This window comes from Tachypleus tridentatus, chromosome 3 (genome assembly GCF_004210375.1).
Source record: "Tachypleus tridentatus isolate NWPU-2018 chromosome 3, ASM421037v1, whole genome shotgun sequence".
Taxonomy (NCBI): domain Eukaryota; kingdom Metazoa; phylum Arthropoda; class Merostomata; order Xiphosura; family Limulidae; genus Tachypleus; species Tachypleus tridentatus.
The window spans coordinates 33,671,493-33,694,693 of record NC_134827.1 but is presented as its reverse complement, the minus strand read 5'-3'; the positions used below and the strand labels follow the sequence as shown (position 1 = coordinate 33,694,693).

Below are 23,201 nucleotides of genomic sequence, written 5' to 3'. Positions count from 1 at the left end.
GGAGATCGCTTTAATGAGGAGACTGTGGCATGGAGATCGCTTTAATGAGGAGACTGTGGCATGGAGATCGCTTTAATGAGGAGACTGTGGCATGGAGATCGCTTTAATGTGGATAGTGTGGCATGGAGATCGCTTTAATGTGGATAGTGTGACATGGATATCACTGTACTCCAAGCACAAGCTCACTGCTCCAAAACATCGTCAACTTCGAATATTTGGGATTGTAAACTGTTCATGTAACTTTTGGTAATAATAGATAAGTTGTTCACTTGTCAGCATGTTCTTTACGTTCCGATGGGATTAGAAATAAATCACTTTCAAGTGTCCTTAAATACTTATTTTAATAGGTAACATCTATTTAAATAATACGCTTACGTTTTTCCCCGAACTTCTCGGTAAAACATCACAACTCTCCTATTGTTAGGAAATCCTTTTTTTGAGAAATCCATATTGCACTCTTGTTCAGCATCACATACCTGTTTTTAATACAATAAGTAGGATACATCATTGTTATTAGGTGACGACTGACTTCATTTTTGTGCAATATACCTTTTAAAACGTAATCTAACCTGCGTCGAGTTTTAAAAAAATGAATATTATACTAAATGCAGTTTCTCTATACTTCTTAACGCTAAAATACACATGCATAGTTCGTTAAAAACCATATTCCTTACCACTTTGTGAACACGCATTCAGACATTTCTGTATACTCAGCTAGGTGTTCATTCTTTACAAGTTTACATTACAATAACTTAGCTTAATTTGTTTCACAAACTGCTATAAAAAAACCTATTAGCTCATTCTCCCCTTACTAGTTGTTTTATTCTTCGTTTCTGTGATTTTATTTTGACTCTAAACCATGTAATATACTGAATGCTCATAACAGTTTTATACTATTATAAGTACCATTGCCATGTTGTTCAATTTACCTGGTTTTATTGAATAAAGTTTTGGCTACGCTGGTCTGCCAGACCATGAAACAGTTGAAAAAGACTAGGATTTATCGATTTAACAATTCCTGGAAGAAAGCGTAGCTTAAATGGGATGCGTTAAAGTGATAGAATAAGGAAAATTCGTGCGAAGAGAATGAAAAAAGTTACCTCGGTTCTTTTGCGAGCCGCGGCTGGCACATATATAAAGAATTCCTTTCAACAGTTGAAATTTTAAGGTCATGCGACAAATTTCTTACGATGTAACTTCAATACATAATTGCGCACGTGCAGTTTACTGCTACTGTTTAGTGTTAGTTTAAAATTTAAAGGGATGAAAATTGTTATTATACGAAATGTATTGATTTTTGAATACGTGTGAAAGCGTTAAGAGTAAAGCTGACAAGATTTAGTTACAAATAGAAACCAATCTCATATTGAAAGAGAGTATGGTACGGATTCTCTCTGAATTTAACATATGCATATAGCCACCAGTTTCAATCAAACGGAACCAAAATGTTAACCGCGCTACTGGATCCAGTATGTTTAATTCATTAAATCATACAAGTACGTTGTTTTTACGCATAAATGTTACTTGTTTTGATGGTTGAACGAATCATATGAAGCAAGTAATATTGCGTAATAAAATATTATGAACTATGTTTATACATATATGGCCCCTCCTTCGACATCGTAAGTTTGAATAGATTACTTTACCCTAAGGTGGAAATAATTAAAGAGCGCTCATGAATAGATCAAAGGCTTATGCTCTAAAGAAAGCAAATTTTTCGTGTAACGTACCCACAATGGTCGCGTTCAGTGAGACTTGTGTTGGATTTTAGTTTAGTTGAAACAGCGCAAGTAGTCGATACAATTTATCGCTTCCATTTATGGAAATTCAACAGTTTCGAGACACTAGAAATATTTTATGTATATTATTTTGAAGTTACTGCGGTCACAGTAGCCAAGTGTTAGGTATATTCCGACTCAGAGATATAATAGAAACAAATGTGAAGTGAGAAAGGAAGTCAGCGAGTCAGTGGCAGTAAGGGATCAGAGTGTAGGTTGATAAAATCATTAGTTCCGTATTAACCACCCTCTCTTTAAATAAAAGGAAAAATATCATTACACAAATTCTGCTCTTAATGTGTTACTTCTGTGGTTATTAAGAATTATCAGGAAGCTGAAGGGAAATATACAAATATCATTATTTGGACTATATAGAAGGTATAAATAAAACTTAATATAGTAATACTAGATATTCGTGATGACAAGAAACCCACTTGAAGTGAAATTATATCTCAAGACGGCTGGTATGGGCATTAACACTTGCTAATAAAGCAGAGAACAACCCTTCGGCCCTCTTACCTCATCTTGAGGTTAACGTTGTTCTCTGCTTTATTAGCAAGTGTTAATGCCCATACCAGCTTTCCCCAGATATATATAATACCAGATAGTAATTAGATCAAATGTGGAGGCTACTTTATTATATTTTTTTTGATTGAGAAAAACAGGGTGTTTAATAGCAGTTACATGTTTTTAAAAGGTATCAGTCGTATCTACCAATAGACGGATCTGGAATGTCGTGGGCTCTAAACACCCAGACCCTAATCCTTTAGGGATAGCGAAACTAATTCTGTCGTATTAAAGCTCTACGATATGAATAATTAACATGATTCTAACATTCGCAAGAGTCTAATAATGTACGATAATCTCTAATGATATAATAAGTTATATTACAAACTACCAACAAATTTACTTCAGTACCCATATTTCCTCAGAATGTTTATTCTTTCGATGAATTGTGGGAAATCACAAAAAACACACTATAAATTCTACTACAAGATTCATTATAAATACAACGCGCCTTCATACTGATATCTTATACACTAGCGTCCTCTAAAAACATTGACATTAAGTTAAAGTTTTTGCATTTAAATTATTAGAAACTAAATCTTTAACAAATAAATTAAAATTTAATACAAAATAATTTGAAACTTTACTAAAATGTCAAATTTACTGTAGCCATTAAATAAACATATCTTTAAATAAATTTAAATTATAGTTGAAGTAAATTGTTTTATTACAGATATTTAAAATATATTTAACAAGGCCTTATCAGGGTTGTGGATTTGTGCTATTTTTAGATCATGATGCAATGCACCAGTGCGCACGCGCGAATACAAACCGGAAAAACCGGGCAAACATTCCCAGTAAGAACACTGGCAGAACTACAAGGAATTTCGTTCATAGACGTGCAATTGGATTGCGATTAGAGATTATCAAGCGGATATTAATTTTACATTACAAACGTTTTTCCTACGTGGCCACCGAAACATACAGCCATGGTCAACAAACATTGCTGCTGGGGCTCATGTCGAAGTGATTCCAGATACTCGGGAAAGGAGAGCATGAGAGGGGTTGTTTTCATTCCTTTTCCCAAACCCAGAAGATCTCGCGAAAAATGTGAACGATGGGTCCGAGCGTGTTTACGAAAGGACTTTTCCATCCAAAATGTCACGAAAAACACCTACATCTGCAGCAAACACTTTGTGGATGGCACTGGACCAACTCAAGATCACCCTGATCCTGTACCAGCCAACTATACTTCGGGCCAGGCAAGATAAAGTCGATTATATTATTGATGTTAATTAGTGTGTTGTACCAATAATACTAAAGTTTGGTATATTCTCAGAGAATAGGAAAAGTATAATTTAAAGTAAATAAATAAAACAGGAATTACTTAAATAAACCAACAACCTGGTAAGAAAGATTCACGCTCGTTGTTTTTTTGTGTAGATAAGACGGTTCTCTAGAAAAAGGAAGGCTCCAAACTCTTGTTCAAATGAACCAGTTCTGTGTCCTGATGCGACTAGGAGCCGACGACATTACAATCATCTTTTCAGCTGAGTATTTGAATGTTGATCTATGTCTTCATAACAAAACGTGGCTCCTGGAGTATCCTCTTCTAACAGTTTTATTCTCAAAATTGATACTGCGTGTGCTATTCTCTCACGCCAAACAGCCGGTTTGTTTGCCCGTACATTCTGGATCCACGTGCGCTCGCTAGAAATAGCACTCACATCATCGCGCTGTGACGTCAACAAACCCCTAACCGTAATAAGGTCTACTGGGAAATTATTATATCTTTTAACAACATATATAATGCCACACTATTTGGGGGTGGTTAGGGTAACGTCAAGATGGCAAATTAAATTTTCTTATTTTATCAAATATATCCAACTGTAGAACTATTTAAAAATAATAACATATATTTTATACCAACATATATATATACTTTTAATTTTATCTACTGAAATGTCTTCAAAAATAGACAATGCGACGAAACTTTTATACGATTCGACTTAAATAAAGAATTGCGCATGCGCAATAATCTGCTTTTGTTGAATGTTGAGATACTCATTGTAATGGGTGTATGTTGTTATTGAAATAGAAAATGTCTATTTTTTAATATTTAATATTTTTAAGCTCGTAAATTAAAACTAGTATACGATACAGAGTTTAGTTACGAATAAAAACAATCTCTATTTACGAAGAAATATAGTACAGCTACTCCAAGAATTTAATACGTCAATTAACTATATATTTCTTTCTCTTTCAGGTCCACAAAAATAAAATTGTAACCACACTTAAGAGTCTAGCATAAAATATGTTGTAAACTAAAAGTACATCGAGAACTAATTCTTAATGTGAGCAAATATTTTATCACATTTCTCACACATAAGTTTGCTTATTTTCAGTGTTGAACAGCTTAGGTTGAAGGATATATTTATATATACTATGTAATAACACGTTTGTTTGAAAGCATAACCATATTAACGCGTTCTCTGTCACCAGTAGTAGTATTATAAAATACTGCTCCCAACCACACCTTTATTTTCATACTTAAACCAAGTGTCTGATATGTGTATAAGTAATTTGCACGATATTTATATCTCGCTGAAGCTACTTATAATATTTTCTCACCGACAAGACACGTGACAGAGAACGTAGCTATCAGCTGTGCCTACCAAAGGAAATTGAACTTCAAATTTTAGTGTTGTAAGTCCGTAGACTTTCTCCTGCTCTACCTGTTGTTTTTGTTTGTTTGTTTTTAAATTTCGCGCAAAGCTACACGAGAGCTGTCATCGCTAGCTGTCCCTAATTTAGCAGTGTAAGACTAGAGGGAAGGCAGCTAGTCATCACTACCCACTGCCAACTCTTTTACCAACGAATAGTGGAATTGAACGTCACATTATAACGCCACCACAGCTGAAAGGGCGAGCATGTTTGATGTGACGGAGATTCGAACCAAGGACTCTCAGATTACGAGTCGAGGGTCCTAACCACCTGTTCATTTTGAGCAAATTAAATGTATTTCTTTGAGGCTTGGTGTATAAGACAACCTGGATTGTCAAACAAGTTTAGTATGCTACTTTTGTAAAGAAATTCTTAAAGTTGCTTTTAAACTGTGCTATGGTCTTAAACTTTTGACCAGATAGTATTTAGGCTAATTTCATAATGCTTACATTTTCCCTATTAAATGCTAAAAAAGTTTTTATTTTTATTTTCCCTTTTTTTATTTACATATTTCTAAGCTCTACTCAAATAAGTGGTTGAGACTAAACGCAAAATGCATATTTTTTCTTTATGTTAACTGGTCTCAAGAGTTTGGCCAGCAGTGTATATACGTATGACATCGAACATTGTCTACTTAAATATTCAATTTTTTTGAAGGAATTGCCTGGAAATGTGAAAAACAGCCATTTTTTTTTTTTTTTATAAATTTGTGGAATAACTTTGCAAAAATGTTGTCGAGTATTGATTATATAATTTTTATGTCTGTCTGAAGAATAACCTCATATTTAGTATATAATTATGACTTCTTCCTTCTTTGGTGACACCCAGTGGCACAGCGGTATATACTGCTAGAAACCGGATTTCGATATCCGTGGTGGGCAGATTACAGACAGCCCTTTGTATAGCTTTGTGCTTAATAAGAAACGACAAACCTTTAGTAGAATCGCTTTCATTGTTTGTTTTCAGAAAATTTAAATGTTATTGTTTTTGAAGGTTGGTTTGTTTTTTAATCTACAACTTCTTGGTAAATCCAACACAGCAACTTACCAAAGTTTCATTTCTTCCAGACTTTTGAAATTAGTAATTCATATTTCATTCTAGTTTCACACCGCAATAGTTAGATTTATTCTCAGTTTAGCGTCAAATTTTTTTTTTTTTTCAAACGCTGGCAATACCTTAACAGTAAGAAAAACCTATGAGACTGTTGTTACATGTTATAATTTATTTCGGACGAGTCTCTGATTTACTCTGGTAATTATTTTAATATATTATTATTTGAAATAACCGGAAATTTGAATCTAGAAATTAATAGAATATTAATATTTATCAATTTTACCTTATTCGCAAACAAGACTGATACACACAATTTCCCCTTTTTTAACACATATATTTTAATATACAAACATAAAAACAATACAATTTATAATAACGGTTATTACTAATAATCATTATAGATGTTGGTTTATATACAAGAGCTTTACAAACTTATAATCAATACTGAGTTTTATATCCCGTATAGAACTGAATTTTTTTTTATGAACGATCCAACTCCACGTCGAACAAATTAATTCTGAGTTAATATTGTTGCACATTGTTTAAGGTAGTATTTCGGTTAGTCTCAGAGCGGTTAAAGCCTCACTTCTTACTTAGAGAGGTATTTAATTTCCTCGTAGAAATAATAACGCCCTAAGTAATTTATTGAAGTTAAATAGTTTGTAATGTTCGAAATCCTGGTCAAATTCTGTAGTTTTCCGATTAATAGACGTTAATTGAATTATAGTTTCCCAGGCCTATAGCGTACTGACTGTAGCTGTCCAATAATTTCCTCTTCCTCTCGCGGCTAGCCGCTTTTTATAAGAATCACGAGTTTGTAGAATTTTCAACAAAATTCTCGGAGGCTTTTGTTAACAAATATTGTTGCTTCTCATTTTCAAGAATTCTCTATGAGTTTCGGGAACAGGCGGGACTTGCGCAGTAGACAGTGAAGAGTATATGTCACAGACAAAAAAGGAAAACTGCACTGAAAGGAGCGTAGGCCCTAAAATAAATGTACAACGGTAGATTCGTCATATTGTCCAATCATTTGCCTTCTCTTTATTAACAACGCAGAAACTTATCTTTTATTTTCTAGTCACCATAGAAAGTTCTTTGATGCCTAACAATCAGTTTGTTCAATATAGTTTCCACGCGGATCTATAAACAACATTAAATTTCCAAAATGCTCGTTTGTTTGTTGTGGTTGTTTTAATTTTGCGTAAAGCTACAAAGGGCGAGCTTATTTGGTGTGACAAGGATTCGACCCCGTGACCCTCAAATTAACCACTTGGCCATGTCGGGCCCTCAAAAGTGCAATCGCAACTATATTTATCTCATAAAACATTAATATAAAACTACATTTTCTGAAATTGTGAAGTTCTTTATATATCTCTTTGTTTTTTTCATTTTAAAGTTATTTTCAACTGTTTATATTAATAACATAATATTTTATGGTAACTAGGTGTCACAAATTCTGATTGTACCATCCTCAATAATACAGATGCCTAAAATTAATTTTGTATTGAGTTTTACTTTGTTTCATCTCCCTAAATATAAAATTACGGATGATGTTTTTCACATCTCTTTCATTGTCTGTAGGACTTTTATTGAGTTTGTTATCAACCAACTGTACATGGTCGGAGAGCCCTTTATTTCAACATGGCATTTTCATGGCTAATTATAGTGAATAACCTTTGGTTCTTCATATTTCTACGGAAACATGGGGTCTGGCATGGCCAGGTGGGTTAAAGCGTTAGATTCGTAATCTGAGGGTCGCGGGTTCGAATCCCTGTCACACAAACATGCTCGCCCTTTCAGCCGTGGGGGGTCAATCTGACTATTTGTTGGTAAACGAGTAGCTCAAGAGTTGGCGGTGGGTGGTGATAAATAGCTGCCTTCTCTCTAGTTTTATACTGCTAAATTAGGGACGACTAGCGCAGATAGCCCTCGAGTAACTTTGCCCGAAATTCCAAAAAGCAAACGGAAACAGAGTGTGGTACTTTTTATCTTCATTATTGTCTTTCAGTACAACTTTGGAAATTAATACTTTTACTCTTTATTTTGGTAATTAAATGTTGAACTTCGACGTAAATATTATGGTGCTCTCACAACCAGTGAAGGCTTATCTTACATTTTTACTTCCGCAATTATTATGTACACCTCTATAAGTCAGCTGAATATTACATTCTTGTAACCTCCAATCGCAGATGGCTTCCTATTATTATTATTAAGCGCGAGTAGTCACGTACATTTCCTTTATACATGTAAACAAACTGGCAACGTTCTTTGACCTTCAGTTAGTAAGTGCGTAATTGCAATATAGCACAGGAGATTTGAGTGTCATATTTCCTGACTGGTTGACTAAACGAGTTATTTTAATATATAGAGCTAACATAAGTCTTTCTTGTTTACGTTTATATATTTCTTATGACTGTTCATATTCGGAATGGATAGATATATATGACTTACACGAACACGGATAATGTGTGTGTTGTAATACAGTCTTTATATCTCCCTTAACAACTGGTTTTATTATAATACAACTGACAGAGTGGATGAAGTTAAGAAGATAAAACTAGAGTAATTTTAAAGTATGCAGTTTACTGGAAGTAATGTATCACGGTTAGAACAAATTGCACCTTAAATAAGGATACAGGTTTTCAAAATACGACTTGATATACAATGTATTTTCAGTATAATGAATTTTACATGGCCCATAAATTCTATTAACGTGACCAGCAAATTACAGGAATGATGGTAGAAAGTACTTCTGAGAGTGACTATGGCGAACTGGACATTAAATAAATAAATTCCAACAAACTGAATTTAAAAAAAATTAGATACATTAGTTCTTCCTGGGAGCCCGGCATGGCCAGGTGGGTTAAGGCGTTCCAGTGGTAATCTGAGGGTTGCGGGTTCGAATCCCCGTCGCACCAAACATGCTCGCCCTTTCAGTTGTTGGGACGTTATAATGTGAAAGTCAATCCCACTATTCATTGGTAAACGAGTAGTTCAAGAGTTGGCGGTGGGTGGTGATAACTAGCTGCCTTCACTCTATTCTTACACTGCAAAATTAGGGACGGCTGGTGCAGATAGCTCTCTAGTAGCTTTGCGCAAAATTCAGAACAAACAAACCAAACCAAGAAGTAGGCCAATACTGAAAATAATCAAGCGTGGGTACCAATCTGTTAACACTGAAACTAAATGATTTAGTCCTTGGTGAATGGTTAAATCATCAGTATACCAGTTCTTTGTTTTGTCATTAGTTTGTTTTTTAAGTGCATTATCAAGTTTACTCGATGTGTAAACATTTTGTTATAGCTGAAAAAATGTTCAGAAACAAACTATATATATATATATATATATGTCGTTGATTTTTAAAACTACTGGCTTACAATAATAATTAAACAGAACTGAGACTTTCGTAAATACATAAAATTGCAAGTTTTGTCACAAATTTTCATATTACCTCCACCACTAATTTCAAATTAATATGCGAAACAGAAGACAATATCTCATTAACACACAAACAAACTCATTTTTCAAGCACTAAGACAAACGTGAGGGTAGAGGATACTATGTGGCTTTTTAAATCCTGTTCATCTGGTCTTATAAATATTCATATTATCTACAACAGTGATGAATGTTTGTGTTTCTGTCCATTTAGTTATTGTAAATTCCTACAGTACCCTATATTCTATTTGTTTTAAAACACTTTTTCCCTAATAACTCGCAGCAAACAAGGTGTGTGATCAAGTGTATCTCTTCGCAATTGTTGATCATTTTTAGGAAAGAGGTTAAAAAAGAACACTTTGAGGCATAAGGCAGGGACTTTGGCACACATGGATCCCTCATCCTGTTGGTGACATTCCTATCAACACAAATTATAATTATTATTATTCACACAGAACAACATTACTACCTTTTTGTTTTTTTTCAAGTGTGCTTTAAGTTTAATAATTAAATACAACTTCTATTCTGACCAACAATACATATAGCTGGCTGCCCCTAACACACAAGATAATTGTATGTTAATCCTGTTATTAAGTGGTACTTTTAACTGAATAACTGTGGGATTAATTAGCAAGTCACAGACGTCCTGATAAACAGATAAATAAATAAATAAATCAAAATCTATTAACAGTTTTAAATCTGATCGACATAGTTTGGTTTATTTTGAATTTCACGTTAAACTACACGAGGGCAACTTGCGCTTGCTGTCCCTAATTTAGCAGTGTAAGACTAGAGGGAAGGCAGCTAGTCATCATCACCCACTGCCAATTCTTGGACTACACTTTTACCAACGAATAGTGGGATTAACCGTCACATTATAACGCCCACACGGCTGAAAGGGCGAGCATGTTTGGTGTGACGGGGTTTCGAACCCGCGGCCCTAGGATTACTAGTGCCTTAACCACCTGGACATCCTTGGCGCTGATCGACATATCTACACAGTATTTGGTAAGTCGAAAACAAATTTTGTTGAATACCATGGATACCACATAATAAATAGTCTTCCCCATTGAGAAAACAAATCAAACCAAACGTATTAGGATACACCATGACGGATGTCATACTTGAAGGTTGTCAGCTAAACTCTTTCTGGTTTTAGAATTCCAAAACAATATTGAGTAATGGGTCTTCTTTCTACAAAAAAAAAAAAAAGAAGTAAATATTATTTAATGTGATGGTTAAGTCGCTAGACTCATAATCTGATGGTTACGGACTCGAGACCTCGTTACCGATCATGTTCACCTTTGGGGCGTTATAATGTTACAGTCAATAAACTATTTGTTGATAAAAGAGTAACCCAAAAGCTAGAAATAAATGCCTCTCCTCTGGTCTATCACTGTTAAATTACGTACGGCTATCTAGGATAGCCCTCGTTAACGTACGTCGACCTTCAAACTAAGCCTATTTCTGGCTCTTTTGTATAGCTTACGAAATGAAAATGTTTATTGAAACAATAAACATTTTTAACTATGTAACTAGCGCTATGTGAAGTGAAAAGTGTAATTTTAAAATTTGAGTCAGTTGTTTGTAATTTAAGCTAAGTTGTACAACTTGCATATTTTATATTTTATGAAAATTGTAAGTCTACATATCAGCGTATAAATGATATGACAAAATAATTGAGAATTGTAGTTGTTAATACAATAAATGTACGTAGAAGTAAATATAGTTAACTGCATTGGCCACAAAGAGACAGAAATCAAAGAACACGTTACAAAACCGCCAAGTTTTATATATTTTTCGTTTCGGGAAAAATGACATTTCGAACCAGCGTTTTTTGTCAGATCATAAAGCTTGCAAATTTATAGGTTTTGCGATATGACAAAACGGACTATCTTGAAATATCATCTTCCTTAAATAAAAATATTGTTGCAAGTTTTATTTTTAATACTGTAATTTAGATATTTGTTTACCAGAAGGGACACGTAAAACGTCAAGATGACGCAATATCTACAACATCATGAAAGTAAATGGCCTTCGGTAGAACTTAAAATAAAAATAAAAGTAGATTTGAATACCAGAGTCAGTAACTTATCCACGTCGTGTCAGTTGGACAGTGATTCAGTTAGTAAGATATGTTTTGAGTCAGTTTTTTTTTCTTTTTTTTATTGATTTATTAGCAAAGAAATTCTTCAAGTAAGTTTATTTGTGAGTTAGGTGACATTAGCTTCATAATTTCGGTAAAAACTATACGAGGATGCTAGGCCTACCAGTTTGGATATCAAACGTTATTGAATATATAAATAATAAATTTGTTATCGTTACAGAAAAGAAACCATTCAGCAACACAACACGTTACATTAATATATAAGACGTCACGATTTTGTAACCTATGTTGTATGTCAAGTTCTTAAATGTGAGCAAAAAAACAGTACGTTTGTTTTTAAAATACATCCTTTTATTCGACTTATGCGTAGAAGTTAATAAATCTACAAGGTGATTTAATAAAACAAAGGAAAGATTATGAATTGTCACGTACACTTAATAAATTAACTGACTGTTGATTTAACAATTTCTTACCCAGTCGTTACTAATCAATCATTCCTACAGTGGCATAGTGATATATTTGCGGACTTACAATGCTATAAACCGATTTTCGATACTCAAAGTGGGCAGAGCACAGATAGCCCATTGTGAAGCTTTGTGCTTAACTTCAAACAAACAAATGCTGATAAATATTGACACAATTTACTTACTGTCCCCTCATGGTAGCTCAGGGGAAAGTCTGTGAGCTTATAACGCTAGAAATGTGATTTTGATACCCGCAGTGGGCAAATCACGGATACTCCATTGTGTAGCTTTGTGCTGAGAAACAAACAATGGGCTTATTTATTATGAAACAAGAAACTTGTATTCAATAAACTAAGATGAAAATTCTGGAAAGCTAGGTTTAAATAAATAAAACCTACAAAATAATGATACAAGGACTCCGCTGACGTCATCATACAGTACATTGAATATTTTTATTTGAAAAATAATTGTTGATTGGTTGGTTAGGTGTTTCATGGCGCAAGGCAACGATGCTGTCTGCGCCCGTTGATTGGCCAAAAGGAGATTCGACGTAAGGTGATTATCACATAACACAAAGCTTGGATTTTTATTCAGAGTTTTAGAAAAGTTGAAATCAGATATAAAGAGTAAGGTTTAGCTAGAATTAGTGGGTGAGTCTGTTGATTTAGTAATAATGCGTATTTAGTCATTTTAATTTCAGTTATATACATTTTAAGGTTGTATTTGTAAAGAATTAGAAATGATGTGAAACTATCGAGTTAGTTCTGTTGTAGATTACGTAAAACCTTTCAATTTATACAACTTGTAATGGAATAAATAAATAACTTTCCATATTGGTAAAATTGACTGATTTTCTGCTCGTCGTTTTTGTAAATAATGCAAATAAATTCATTCAACAATTGAAAACTAATACATAACACAGAACAACATAATGTATATTAAAAACACTTTGGAAATATGCACTTTTTTTTTTTTTTCAAACATTCTGGGTCTGAATGGGGTAGCTATATTCAATCCAGCAACGGAATAATGCTTTTCGACAAACATTCAGCGACAAACATGCCATTGTTCTGCCCTTTTCTCTCCATGTTTTCTAGTAGTTTTGTCAAAGCGAGCAACTAAAAATTTTGTTTATGGCCGTAAATTAACTTTATCTAATTTGCGGTTACATCTAAGTCCGCAGTGATCACAACAAATAGGCCCTCAGTGACATAGCGGTATATCTGCAGACTCAGGTCGCTAGAAACCGCGTTTCAATACCCGTGGTGGGCGGAGCACATAACCTACTATGTAGCTTTGTTATTAGTTTCAAAACAAAACGAATACAAAAAACTATTTGTTATTCGTTACAGTATAATGCCGCCGTTTACTGTTCATAGGTGGTGCTGTTTTCTTTGTGTAAACTACACAACAGGCTATATGCATTCTGTCCATTGCGGGAAATTGAACTCCAGGGTATATTGTTGTAAGTCCAGAAAGTTATTGAGGAGACGCTACTTTACGAATATATATTACTATTTCAGATTTGGGCAATATTTTGTGACAGTACTCTGAACTTGGGAAGTTAATCCTTTTAGCTTGTGAATTATTTATAGCTATTACTAGCTGTCCTGATGGCTAAATCCGAACAGAAATTATGAGTTGCGTCTCAATAGTATTGACGAAATCCAACATTTTAAACGTTGAACAGCCCAAAGCGATCGGTTAAATTTGTTTTACTTCGTATAATATATATATATATATCATTGCTTATCTGGTCCTTTCAGTTGACCAATAATATGGACAGCTCAGTGTCCATCACTTCATATATACTATTAATCTTCTATACTTCCTATGGTATATATCTATTATCATAAATCAGTTAAGATGTTTTAATTAGGTTTGAATTTAGCACAAAACTACAGGAGAAATAACTGCACAAATCGTTTCTTGATTTTGTTTTGTTTAATTTCGCGCAAATACACGAGGGCTATCTGCGCTAGCCGTTCCTAATTTTGCAGTATAAGAGTAGAAGGAAGACAGCTAGTCGTCACCACCCATCGCCAACTCTTGGGTAACTCTTTTACCACCGAATATGGGATTGACCAACACATTATAACGCCCCCGTGGCTGAAAGGGCGAGCATGTTTGTGCGACGGGGATTTGAACCCGTGACCCTCAGAGTACGAGCCGAGTGCCTTAACCCCCTGGCCATGCCGGGCCCAAGCCGTTTATAATTTAGCAGTGAAATACGAAAGGGAAGGCTGTTGGTAATCAGCACCCACAGCCAACTCGTGGGTTACTCTTACCAGCGGATAGAGGATTGACCATAACATTATAACGCTTCCCACAGTTGAAAGGGAGAGCGTATTTGGAGATGGGATTCGTACCCGCGACCCTCATATTGCAAGTCGAGCGCTTCTAATCACTTGGCTGTGCTAGGACGGTTAAAAGCTAGTCGATAAGTCCTAATACTAGAGAAATTGCTGTGATAGGTGGATTAGGGGTGTTTTTAACTGGTGCTGCTTCTGTTGTTGTTCTTGGAAAGCTGTTCAGTTTGACTTCCCACGCCTCTCTGTCCTAAAAAAACCTTCTTCGCCCACGATTTTTTTTTTGTAATGAAGTAACAGTGTAATCTGTACTCTTTTGTTTTCTCTCTCTTTCAGTGCACGCGCTCTAAGACAGTCCTGGCACATGAAGCTTCTTGAACAGCTGCAAGTCTTAAATCACTCACAGCTGACAGAACCGAGTGTAATGAAACATCTTCCTTACCTGTATTTGGTCACTTCGACAACATTCTTGCATTTTAAGAATTGTTTAATGGTAATTTTAGGATTCACGTTTCTCTGGATATTTTCCACGACCACAAATGATACCAAGACTAAAATATTCGTGTGATTGTGCTATTTACTTCCCCGTCTGTCTCTTCCACCCCCTCCCCAAAAGGTTCTAGTCACGATTCTTTCCCCTCATGATTTTTATGTATCTTCAGGGACTTTTTAGAATTAATTCTTGGCTTTCAATATCTTTATTCACTTTTATCTATCAGTCTCTTTCTTTACGCTAATGTGGAAGCCTTTCTTGTTTATTAGAAAGAAAAAAAATTTGAAGTTTTTTTTTTTCCGTATTTACTCAATTTAAAAAAAAATTCCAGATGTTAGGTTTATTGATTTTTAAATCAGTACAAATACAGGTTAAGAAAATATGGAAAAGAAAGTTTGGTTTGAATTTCGTGCAAAGCAACACGAGGGATATCTGTGCTTACCTGTGCTTACTATCTCTAACTTAGCAACGAAAGGCTAGAGGGAGGACAACTTGTAATCACCACCAACCACAGACGCTTGGGTCACTCTTTTACCAACAAATACGAGGATTGGCTGTTACCTTACGATGCCCTCACGACTGAAAGGACGAGTATGTTTGGTGTATCGGGGATTCGAACCCGCATATTGCGAGGCAAGCACCCAAACACTCCGGCAGATTGTGGGTCAAGCGCCCCAACTACCTGTTGAAAAAGAAGGGTTAATAAAAGGAACCCTATTTTAAAATGTCAGAAATGTTGTGACATTAAAATAAAATAAACCCAAATCTTGTATCAAGTGCGTCATCTAACCTTCAGGATAAGGTCTTTTTCGATTTTGTTTTTTACCCAATTCCACTCGTGGTTTGACGTCACAATCCATGAAAACAACATTTATAAAAACATCTGACTCGAACGTTGGGTGATAACACAGGGCTGAGGTCAAGCGCACGTGTGTGAATAGAATAAGCCAGCCTTTAATTTCTCTGTTGCTATTACAGTTGGCTTTCGTTCTGTGCTCACAATATGGATCGAACATCGAATTTTAGCGTTCTAAGCCCTAAAGGTTATCGTTGAGGCTCTGAGAAGGCAGATTGTCTTTATTCAGAGCTATATCAAAATATTAAACTTCAAATTTTCAATATCAGTTATCGCTGACAGTATTATAAAAAAGTCAAAAACATGAGGTGTGTATGTATAACATGAGGTATGTATGTATGTGTATGTCTTCAATTTTAAATAATATTACGTTGAAGACAGAAGTTGAAGGAAGAATTCTGTTAGGGGCACAATAATGTGTTATTCTCTTGTGTAATAATTCTACATGACTTACATTTTGTATAATTTTAAGCTTTTGTATTGTAAGTTTGTTTGAAGTTGAGCACAAAGCTACACAATGGACTATTTATGCTCTGCCCACCACGGGAATCGAAATCCGGTGTCTACCGTCGTAAGTTCGCGAACGTATACCGCTGTGTCACTGGGGACTTATATTGTAAGGAAGACATAAAAGTGTAAACTAAACTGTATTAGAGTTTAGCCAAGCACAAAATCTCCAATATGTAAATTAGTTTGATAACACAAATATACTTTGTTTGAGCAGTAGTCCATACCTTAATAACTGATGTGTAATAGCGAACCATTATTTTACATTTAGAATTATAGACCATGTAAGCAAACGAAGATGAAACACTAAAAAAATGAAACCTCGTTACTAAATATTAAAACATTATACTGTACTGACAGCACAGATCAAAAAACACTTCGTTACTAAATATTAAAACATTATACTGTACTGACGACACAGATCAGAAAACACTTCGTTACTAAATATCAAAACATTATACTGTACTGACAGCACAGATCAGAAAACACTTCGTTACTAAATATTAAAACATTATACTGTACTGACAGCACAGATCAAAAAACACTTCGTTACTAAATATTAAAACATTATACTGTACTGACGACACAGATCAGAAAACACTTCGTTACTAAATATTAAAACATTATACTGTACTGACGACACAGATCAGAAAACACTTCGTTACTAAATATTAAAACATTATACTGTACTGACGACACAGATCAGAAAACACTTCGTTACTAAATATTAAAACATTATACTGTACTGACGACACAGATCAGAAAACACTTCGTTACTAAATATCAAAACATTATACTGTACTGACAGCACAGATCAGAAAACACTTCGTTACTAAATATTAAAACATTATACTGTACTGACAACACAGATCAGAAAACACTTCGTTACTAAATATTAAAACATTATACTGTACTGACAGCACAGATCAAAAAACACTTCGTTACTAAATATTAAAACATTATACTGTACTGACGACACAGATCAGAAAACACTTCGTTACTAAATATTAAAACATTATACTGTACTGACGACACAGATCAGAAAACACTTCGTTACTAAATATTAAAACATTATACTGTACTGACGACACAGATCAGAAAACACTTCGTTACTAAATATTAAAACATTATACTGTACTGACGACACAGATCAGAAAACACTTCGTTACTAAATATCAAAACATTATACTGTACTGACAGCACAGATCAGAAAACACTTCGTTACTAAATATTAAAACATTATACTGTACTGACAACACAGATCAGAAAACACTTTGTTACTAAATATTTAAACATTATACTGTACTGACGACACAGATCAGAAAACACTTCGTTACTAAATATCAAAACATTATACTGTACTGACGACACAGATCAGAAAACACTTCGTTACTAAATATCAAAACATTATACTGTACTGACAACACAGATCAGAAAACACTTCGTTACTAAATATTAAAACATTATACTGTACTGACGACACAGATCAGAAAACACTTTGTTACTAAATATTAAAACATTATACTGTACTGACGACACAGATCAGAAAACACTTCGTTACTAAATATTAAAACATTATACTGTACTGACAACACAGATCAGAAAACACTTTGTTACTAAATATTAAAACATTATACTGTACTGACAACACAGATCAGAAAACACTTTGTTACTAAATATCAAAACATTATACTGTACTGACGACACAGATCAGAAAACACTTCGTTACTAAATATCAAAACATTATACTGTACTGACGACACAGATCAAAAAACACTTCGTTACTAAATATCAAAACATTATACTGTACTGACGACACAGATCAGAAAACACTTCGTTACTAAATATCAAAACATTATACTGTACTGACAACACAGATCAGGAAACACTTCGTTACTAAATATTAAAACATTATACTGTACTGACGACACAGATCAGAAAACACTTCGTTACTAAATATCAAAACATTATACTGTACTGACAACACAGATCAGAAAACACTTTGTTACTAAATATCAAAACATTATACTGTACTGACAACACAGATCAGAAAACACTTTGTTACTAAATATCAAAACATTATACTGTACTGACGACACAGATCAGAAAACACTTCGTTACTAAATATTAAAACATTATACTGTACTGACAACACAGATCAGGAAACACTTCGTTACTAAATATTAAAACATTATACTGTACTGACGACACAGATCAGAAAACACTTCGTTACTAAATATCAAAACATTATACTGTACTGACAACACAGATCAGAAAACACTTTGTTACTAAATATCAAAACATTATACTGTACTGACGACACAGATCAGAAAACACTTCGTTACTAAATATCAAAACATTACAAAAGAAATGAAGGCATTACAAAAATTGTATATCTTAAATGAAAATAGAAATTGTTAATATCGACGAACCATTAATTTGGAATTTTGTAAGGTATTGTGTACATTAACTTTGTTTATTTTTAAAATCTGTACGTGCAGGAAGCTACCCCCACTCTTGGGCAAGCAGCACCAGCAGTTCGGGCGTATCCAGTTTGGACAGTCCAAAATCCTCTATTAGAACCGCGACACCTTCGCCCCCAGTTGCTACAAAACAGAAAGATAGTCAAGATGAAGGCATTGAGATGGATGAAAGTGTTGGCTTTATGGAGGAACATGTCAGTGATAAATGCAAGGTATATGTCGAATTAAACTATTTTGATTAGTTATACTTGTCAAAAGACACTGTGTTAAGCCTATTTTATTTTTAGCATTACATTTCTAATCTAGTCTCTTAGGGATTTTCAAGAATTAGTACAGTATTTTAACCACATTATATTTTTCGTATCTATTGCAGACGACACGTTTCGCTCAATATACAGTTCTTTTGTCCAGCTGGAATACAAAAACAAAATAGTAATAGTTTGTTTGTTTGTTTGTTTGTTTTATTATAGCAAAGTCACATCAGGCCATCTGCTGAACCCACCGAGGGGAATCGAACCCCTGAATTTAGCGTTGTAAATCCGAGGACTTACCGCTGTACTAGTGGTGGGCAACTAGTAATGTGAGCTATTTATATAGCGAAATGTCAGCAGTGGATACAATAAATACAATGGGGTTGAAATACTGTTATTACAGATTAAAAATGTAATGTTAAAAATATAATAAATCTAACATAATGCCTTGTGACAAGTATAATCAATATAAATAACTCGAAATCTTTCTATTTGTTTGTTTGTTCGCCGCGTTCGCTGCGCAGGTCAAACTTCCCTCACGAGAAGGTGCGCAAAACCACAATATTTCGTTGATATACGCGTCTATCGTCTGCTAGCCGAACTGGTAATTTTATCATTAACATTAACATGTAAATTACACGAATAAATTCCACGCAGACTTGACATTTTGTGGTAAGTTTGAGCTAAAATTTAATTTATAATATAGCATTATAGGCCTATTTAGTTATAGATCATTAACTGTACGTCTACTGATATATCACACATTTAATCTCACATGTAACAGATATATCTGCAGAATTAAAATGTCGCATATAAAAAAGCCATTAATAGGCCTAGCCTATAAAATAGAATAATACCGTGTCTACCATAAAACAGACTACATGAAAAGAGTAAGCTTCACATTATAATAATTATTGTATAAAATGAGATTGAAATTAAACCTACAAATGTATTGTATTTTATTTCTTTTTCTCTCCGGATGGTTCGATACCTGGAAGTGGATATTTATTTCTTTTGATACAGCAAAAATTGCAGTACTGTGTTTTGTTTGGAGTATATTTTATACATCAGTGTCATATTGTGGTTACGGTATCACGTTCGTAAAATATATTAAATTTACATTAAAGCAAATTGAACATAATATTAATTATATATTTACATTTGAAATTTTAATATTTAAAAAGGGGCTACAGTGGATGGGGGCTTATATAGAGAGCTAGGCTTATCCTATTTGCCAAAAAAAGGTGCTCATAGGTGTATAAAATAATCTGAATATTCCCGATAAGGGCTTATTTATCCTTGCAAGTGAAGAAAAACAAAAAACACCTTTTATAAAGAAGCCATGATCTAAAACCGGTTCGTAGTTTGTTTTCAAAAATTAAACTTATGGTGTTTCTTTTTTGCGTGAATTCACATAATTATATTAACTATCGAAATATGGTACGTGGAAACAGAAATATTAGATTATTTCCCATTCAAAAACTCAAAGTTAATTATAATTATGCTTCCCCAGTTTGTAAAAATCATTCACACCATAACAGTTGTTGTTATTTTATTTAGAGCTGTTAAACTATTTTCTTTCTGGATACTAAATGGATTTGATGCTGTCTTGTCCATACCGAGCCACCAATGATGACATGAAAATACAACATTATGGTTGAAAATGTATTATTAGGAGGGCGCTTGACTCGTAATCTGAGAGTCGTGGCTTCGAATCCCTGTTACACCAAACAGGCTCGCCCTTTCAGCCGTGGGAGCGTTACAATATTACAGTCAATCCCCATATTCATCGGTAAAAGAATAGCTTAAGAGTTGGCTTTGGATGGTGATGACTATCTGCTTTCCCTCTAATCTTACACTGCTAAATTAGTGATGGCTAGTGCAGATAACCCTCGTGTAGCTCAGCGCAAAATTCAAAAACAAACCAAACAAATCTTAGGGACTAACGTTCAGAAAACATTTTTTTTTTCTTATTTTGTCTTGCAATGAGAGAGTAAATATTTCACGGTCCCCCAAGTTAACAGCTTTGACTTTCGGCTTCAGCTCGAATGTTAATATGAAACTAGAACTACAGCAATTCCATCTAATCATTCTTCTATCAAGCCTCCCCTCCCTGATGCAGCTTTCATGGACCTTGGTTCGTTTAAACACGGTCTTCAAAGCCCAACGTCCACATGGATTTGTGGAAAATCTGTCAATATGTGGTCTACAGTTAGCTACAAAAGATGTAGCCGTAATATACTTGGTTGTTTTTGGTTTTTTTTTGGAATGAAGCAACCAAAGTCCCACCAGGTGTTTTTGTTTGTTTGTTTTATAATTTCGCGCAAAGCTACACGAGGGCTATCTGTGCTAGCCGTCCCTAATTTAGCAGTGTAAGACTAGAGGGAAGGCAGCTATTCATAACCACCGCCAACTCTTGAGCTACCATTTTACCAACGAATAGTGGGATTGACCGTAACATTATAACGATTCCACAGCTGAAAGGGCGAGCATGTTTGGTGCGACGGGAATTCAAACTCGCGACCCTCGGATTACGGGTCGAGTACCCTTAACCACCTGGCTATGCCGGGCCGGTATGTCTGTGGACGTATACTGTTAGAAACCGTGTTTCGATACTCTTAGTGGGCAGAGCGCAGATAGCTCATCGTGTAGCTTTGTGCTTAATATCAAATAACAACTGTTTCTCAGTCTCGGGTATTTGGTTAAAGATGTCGCCACTGTCTTTATTAAGTAAGTTTCTGACAAACTTTACACAAATAAAGTATGATATTCCAACATTATTTCCCCTTGAATACGAATGGAGAAAGATGGCCGAGCCCAGTACATCGTATCAGAAATATAAATTCGTGCTGGCTGTTTTTCTTAGATTCGTTATGTTTATTCGGGACAACCAAGCAGTTTTGAAGAGACATTCAGATTCGTTGATGTGCTATTGTGTAGACATTTATTTGTTATTATAATACAGATTTTGTAACAATTTATTAACACATTTTGTCCATTTCTGTTGATCATACACAGTAATATATTTTTTTGTTGTTATCATTATTTTAAATCTTTTACGCAAAAAATTTGCCATATGACGATAGAGTTCATATTACACAACTTTTACGTTATAAACCTGGAGTTCACAGTTTAAAATAAATACATCATGTGGCAAGAATCCTCGTGCTAAATTTACTTACGAGAGTAAACAAGAACAGTAATATTATTCTGGTGCTTGAGGACCAGCCAGTTTCTTTATAACATTGAGCTTTTGGACTTTGATGTATAATTAACCCAGCTGAAATATAACTGATATTACAGTTGAAATTTCGAGAAATGAAACAAGCCTTATCGTAAGCAATCATAATTACACATAACAAGGGGAAGGAAGACGGAAAGTAATAAGTGATGCCAACGTTACAAAGCAGGAAGTTACCAGGGAAGAGTTGTAAAGTCGCTAGATGTCGCTATTTAGATTTCGTTTGTTGTTTAACGCAGATTCTCACAGTAGGATACGTACACGAGTCACACCACAAGTATCGAAACCCAGTTGTTTTTTTATTCTAAGGCCGCAGACTTGACGCCGAGCCACTTGTAAGGCATTGTGTAGGTATTCTAAAAGTGCAAAACATATCACCAGAAATTATCTATATAATTAAATGGAGAATGAACAAATTATTTTTATTTTAATTCTACAAAAATTCCACATTTTGTACAGGATGGAAAATTTTCGTTACAATGAGACTAGACTTCTGACGTAATATATTACAGCATTTCTATATTAATTAGTTTGTAAAACAGTGAAAGTGACTGTATTAGTATTATTGAAGTATTTGCGGGTGATTTTGCGACTGTACAAAATAGCGACTTTCTTCACTGAAAATCGCTAAATTTGGCGTTAAAAGAGACCAAAAGTCGCCAGGTTGGTAATATTGATAAATAGGCCTTAACAATTGTGTTTCGTCTCACACATCCCTAGTGGCACAGAGGTACGTTTGTAGGACTTCTAACGTTAGAATCCGAGTTTCGATACCCACGGTGGGCACAGCACAGATTGCCTGTTGCGTAGCTTTGGGCTTAATTACAAACAAACAACTTTCTTACACATAGCGTCTAGGATGTCATAACAGTTGTTTTTAAATATCAACCATTAGCAGTTGAATGTTAAAAACAGATAACAGCATCCAAAAGTTATGGTTGAAAACAGAACTGAGCAATATCCGATATCAGTAAATAATACAGTTTATATAAC

At 34.4% G+C, this 23,201-nt stretch overlaps 3 protein-coding genes across 5 annotated transcripts in view; 2 read left to right on the top strand and 1 right to left on the bottom strand.

Moving 5' to 3' along the window:
• The window catches only part of LOC143246662 (zinc finger protein 704-like), a 57,915-nt gene that overhangs the window by 6,899 nt on the left and 27,815 nt on the right, over nt 1-23,201 (top strand). For all 3 annotated transcript variants that reach the window (XM_076493724.1, XM_076493723.1, XM_076493725.1), the window contains exon 3: nt 18,735-18,928. In XM_076493724.1, the coding sequence (XP_076349839.1) occupies nt 18,735-18,928 (194 nt within the window). The remainder of the gene's footprint in view (nt 1-18,734; nt 18,929-23,201) is intronic.
• The window catches only part of LOC143246663 (protein cereblon-like), a 63,112-nt gene that overhangs the window by 30,309 nt on the left and 9,602 nt on the right, over nt 1-23,201 (bottom strand). The gene's annotated exons all lie outside the window — the stretch shown is intronic.
• LOC143246664 (uncharacterized) lies at nt 489-11,261 on the top strand. Its single transcript, XM_076493734.1, has 2 exons — nt 489-3,547; nt 3,729-11,261. Exons 1-2 carry the CDS (start codon nt 3,275-3,277, stop codon nt 3,837-3,839), a joined length of 384 nt encoding a protein of 127 aa, XP_076349849.1. The 5' UTR covers nt 489-3,274; the 3' UTR covers nt 3,840-11,261.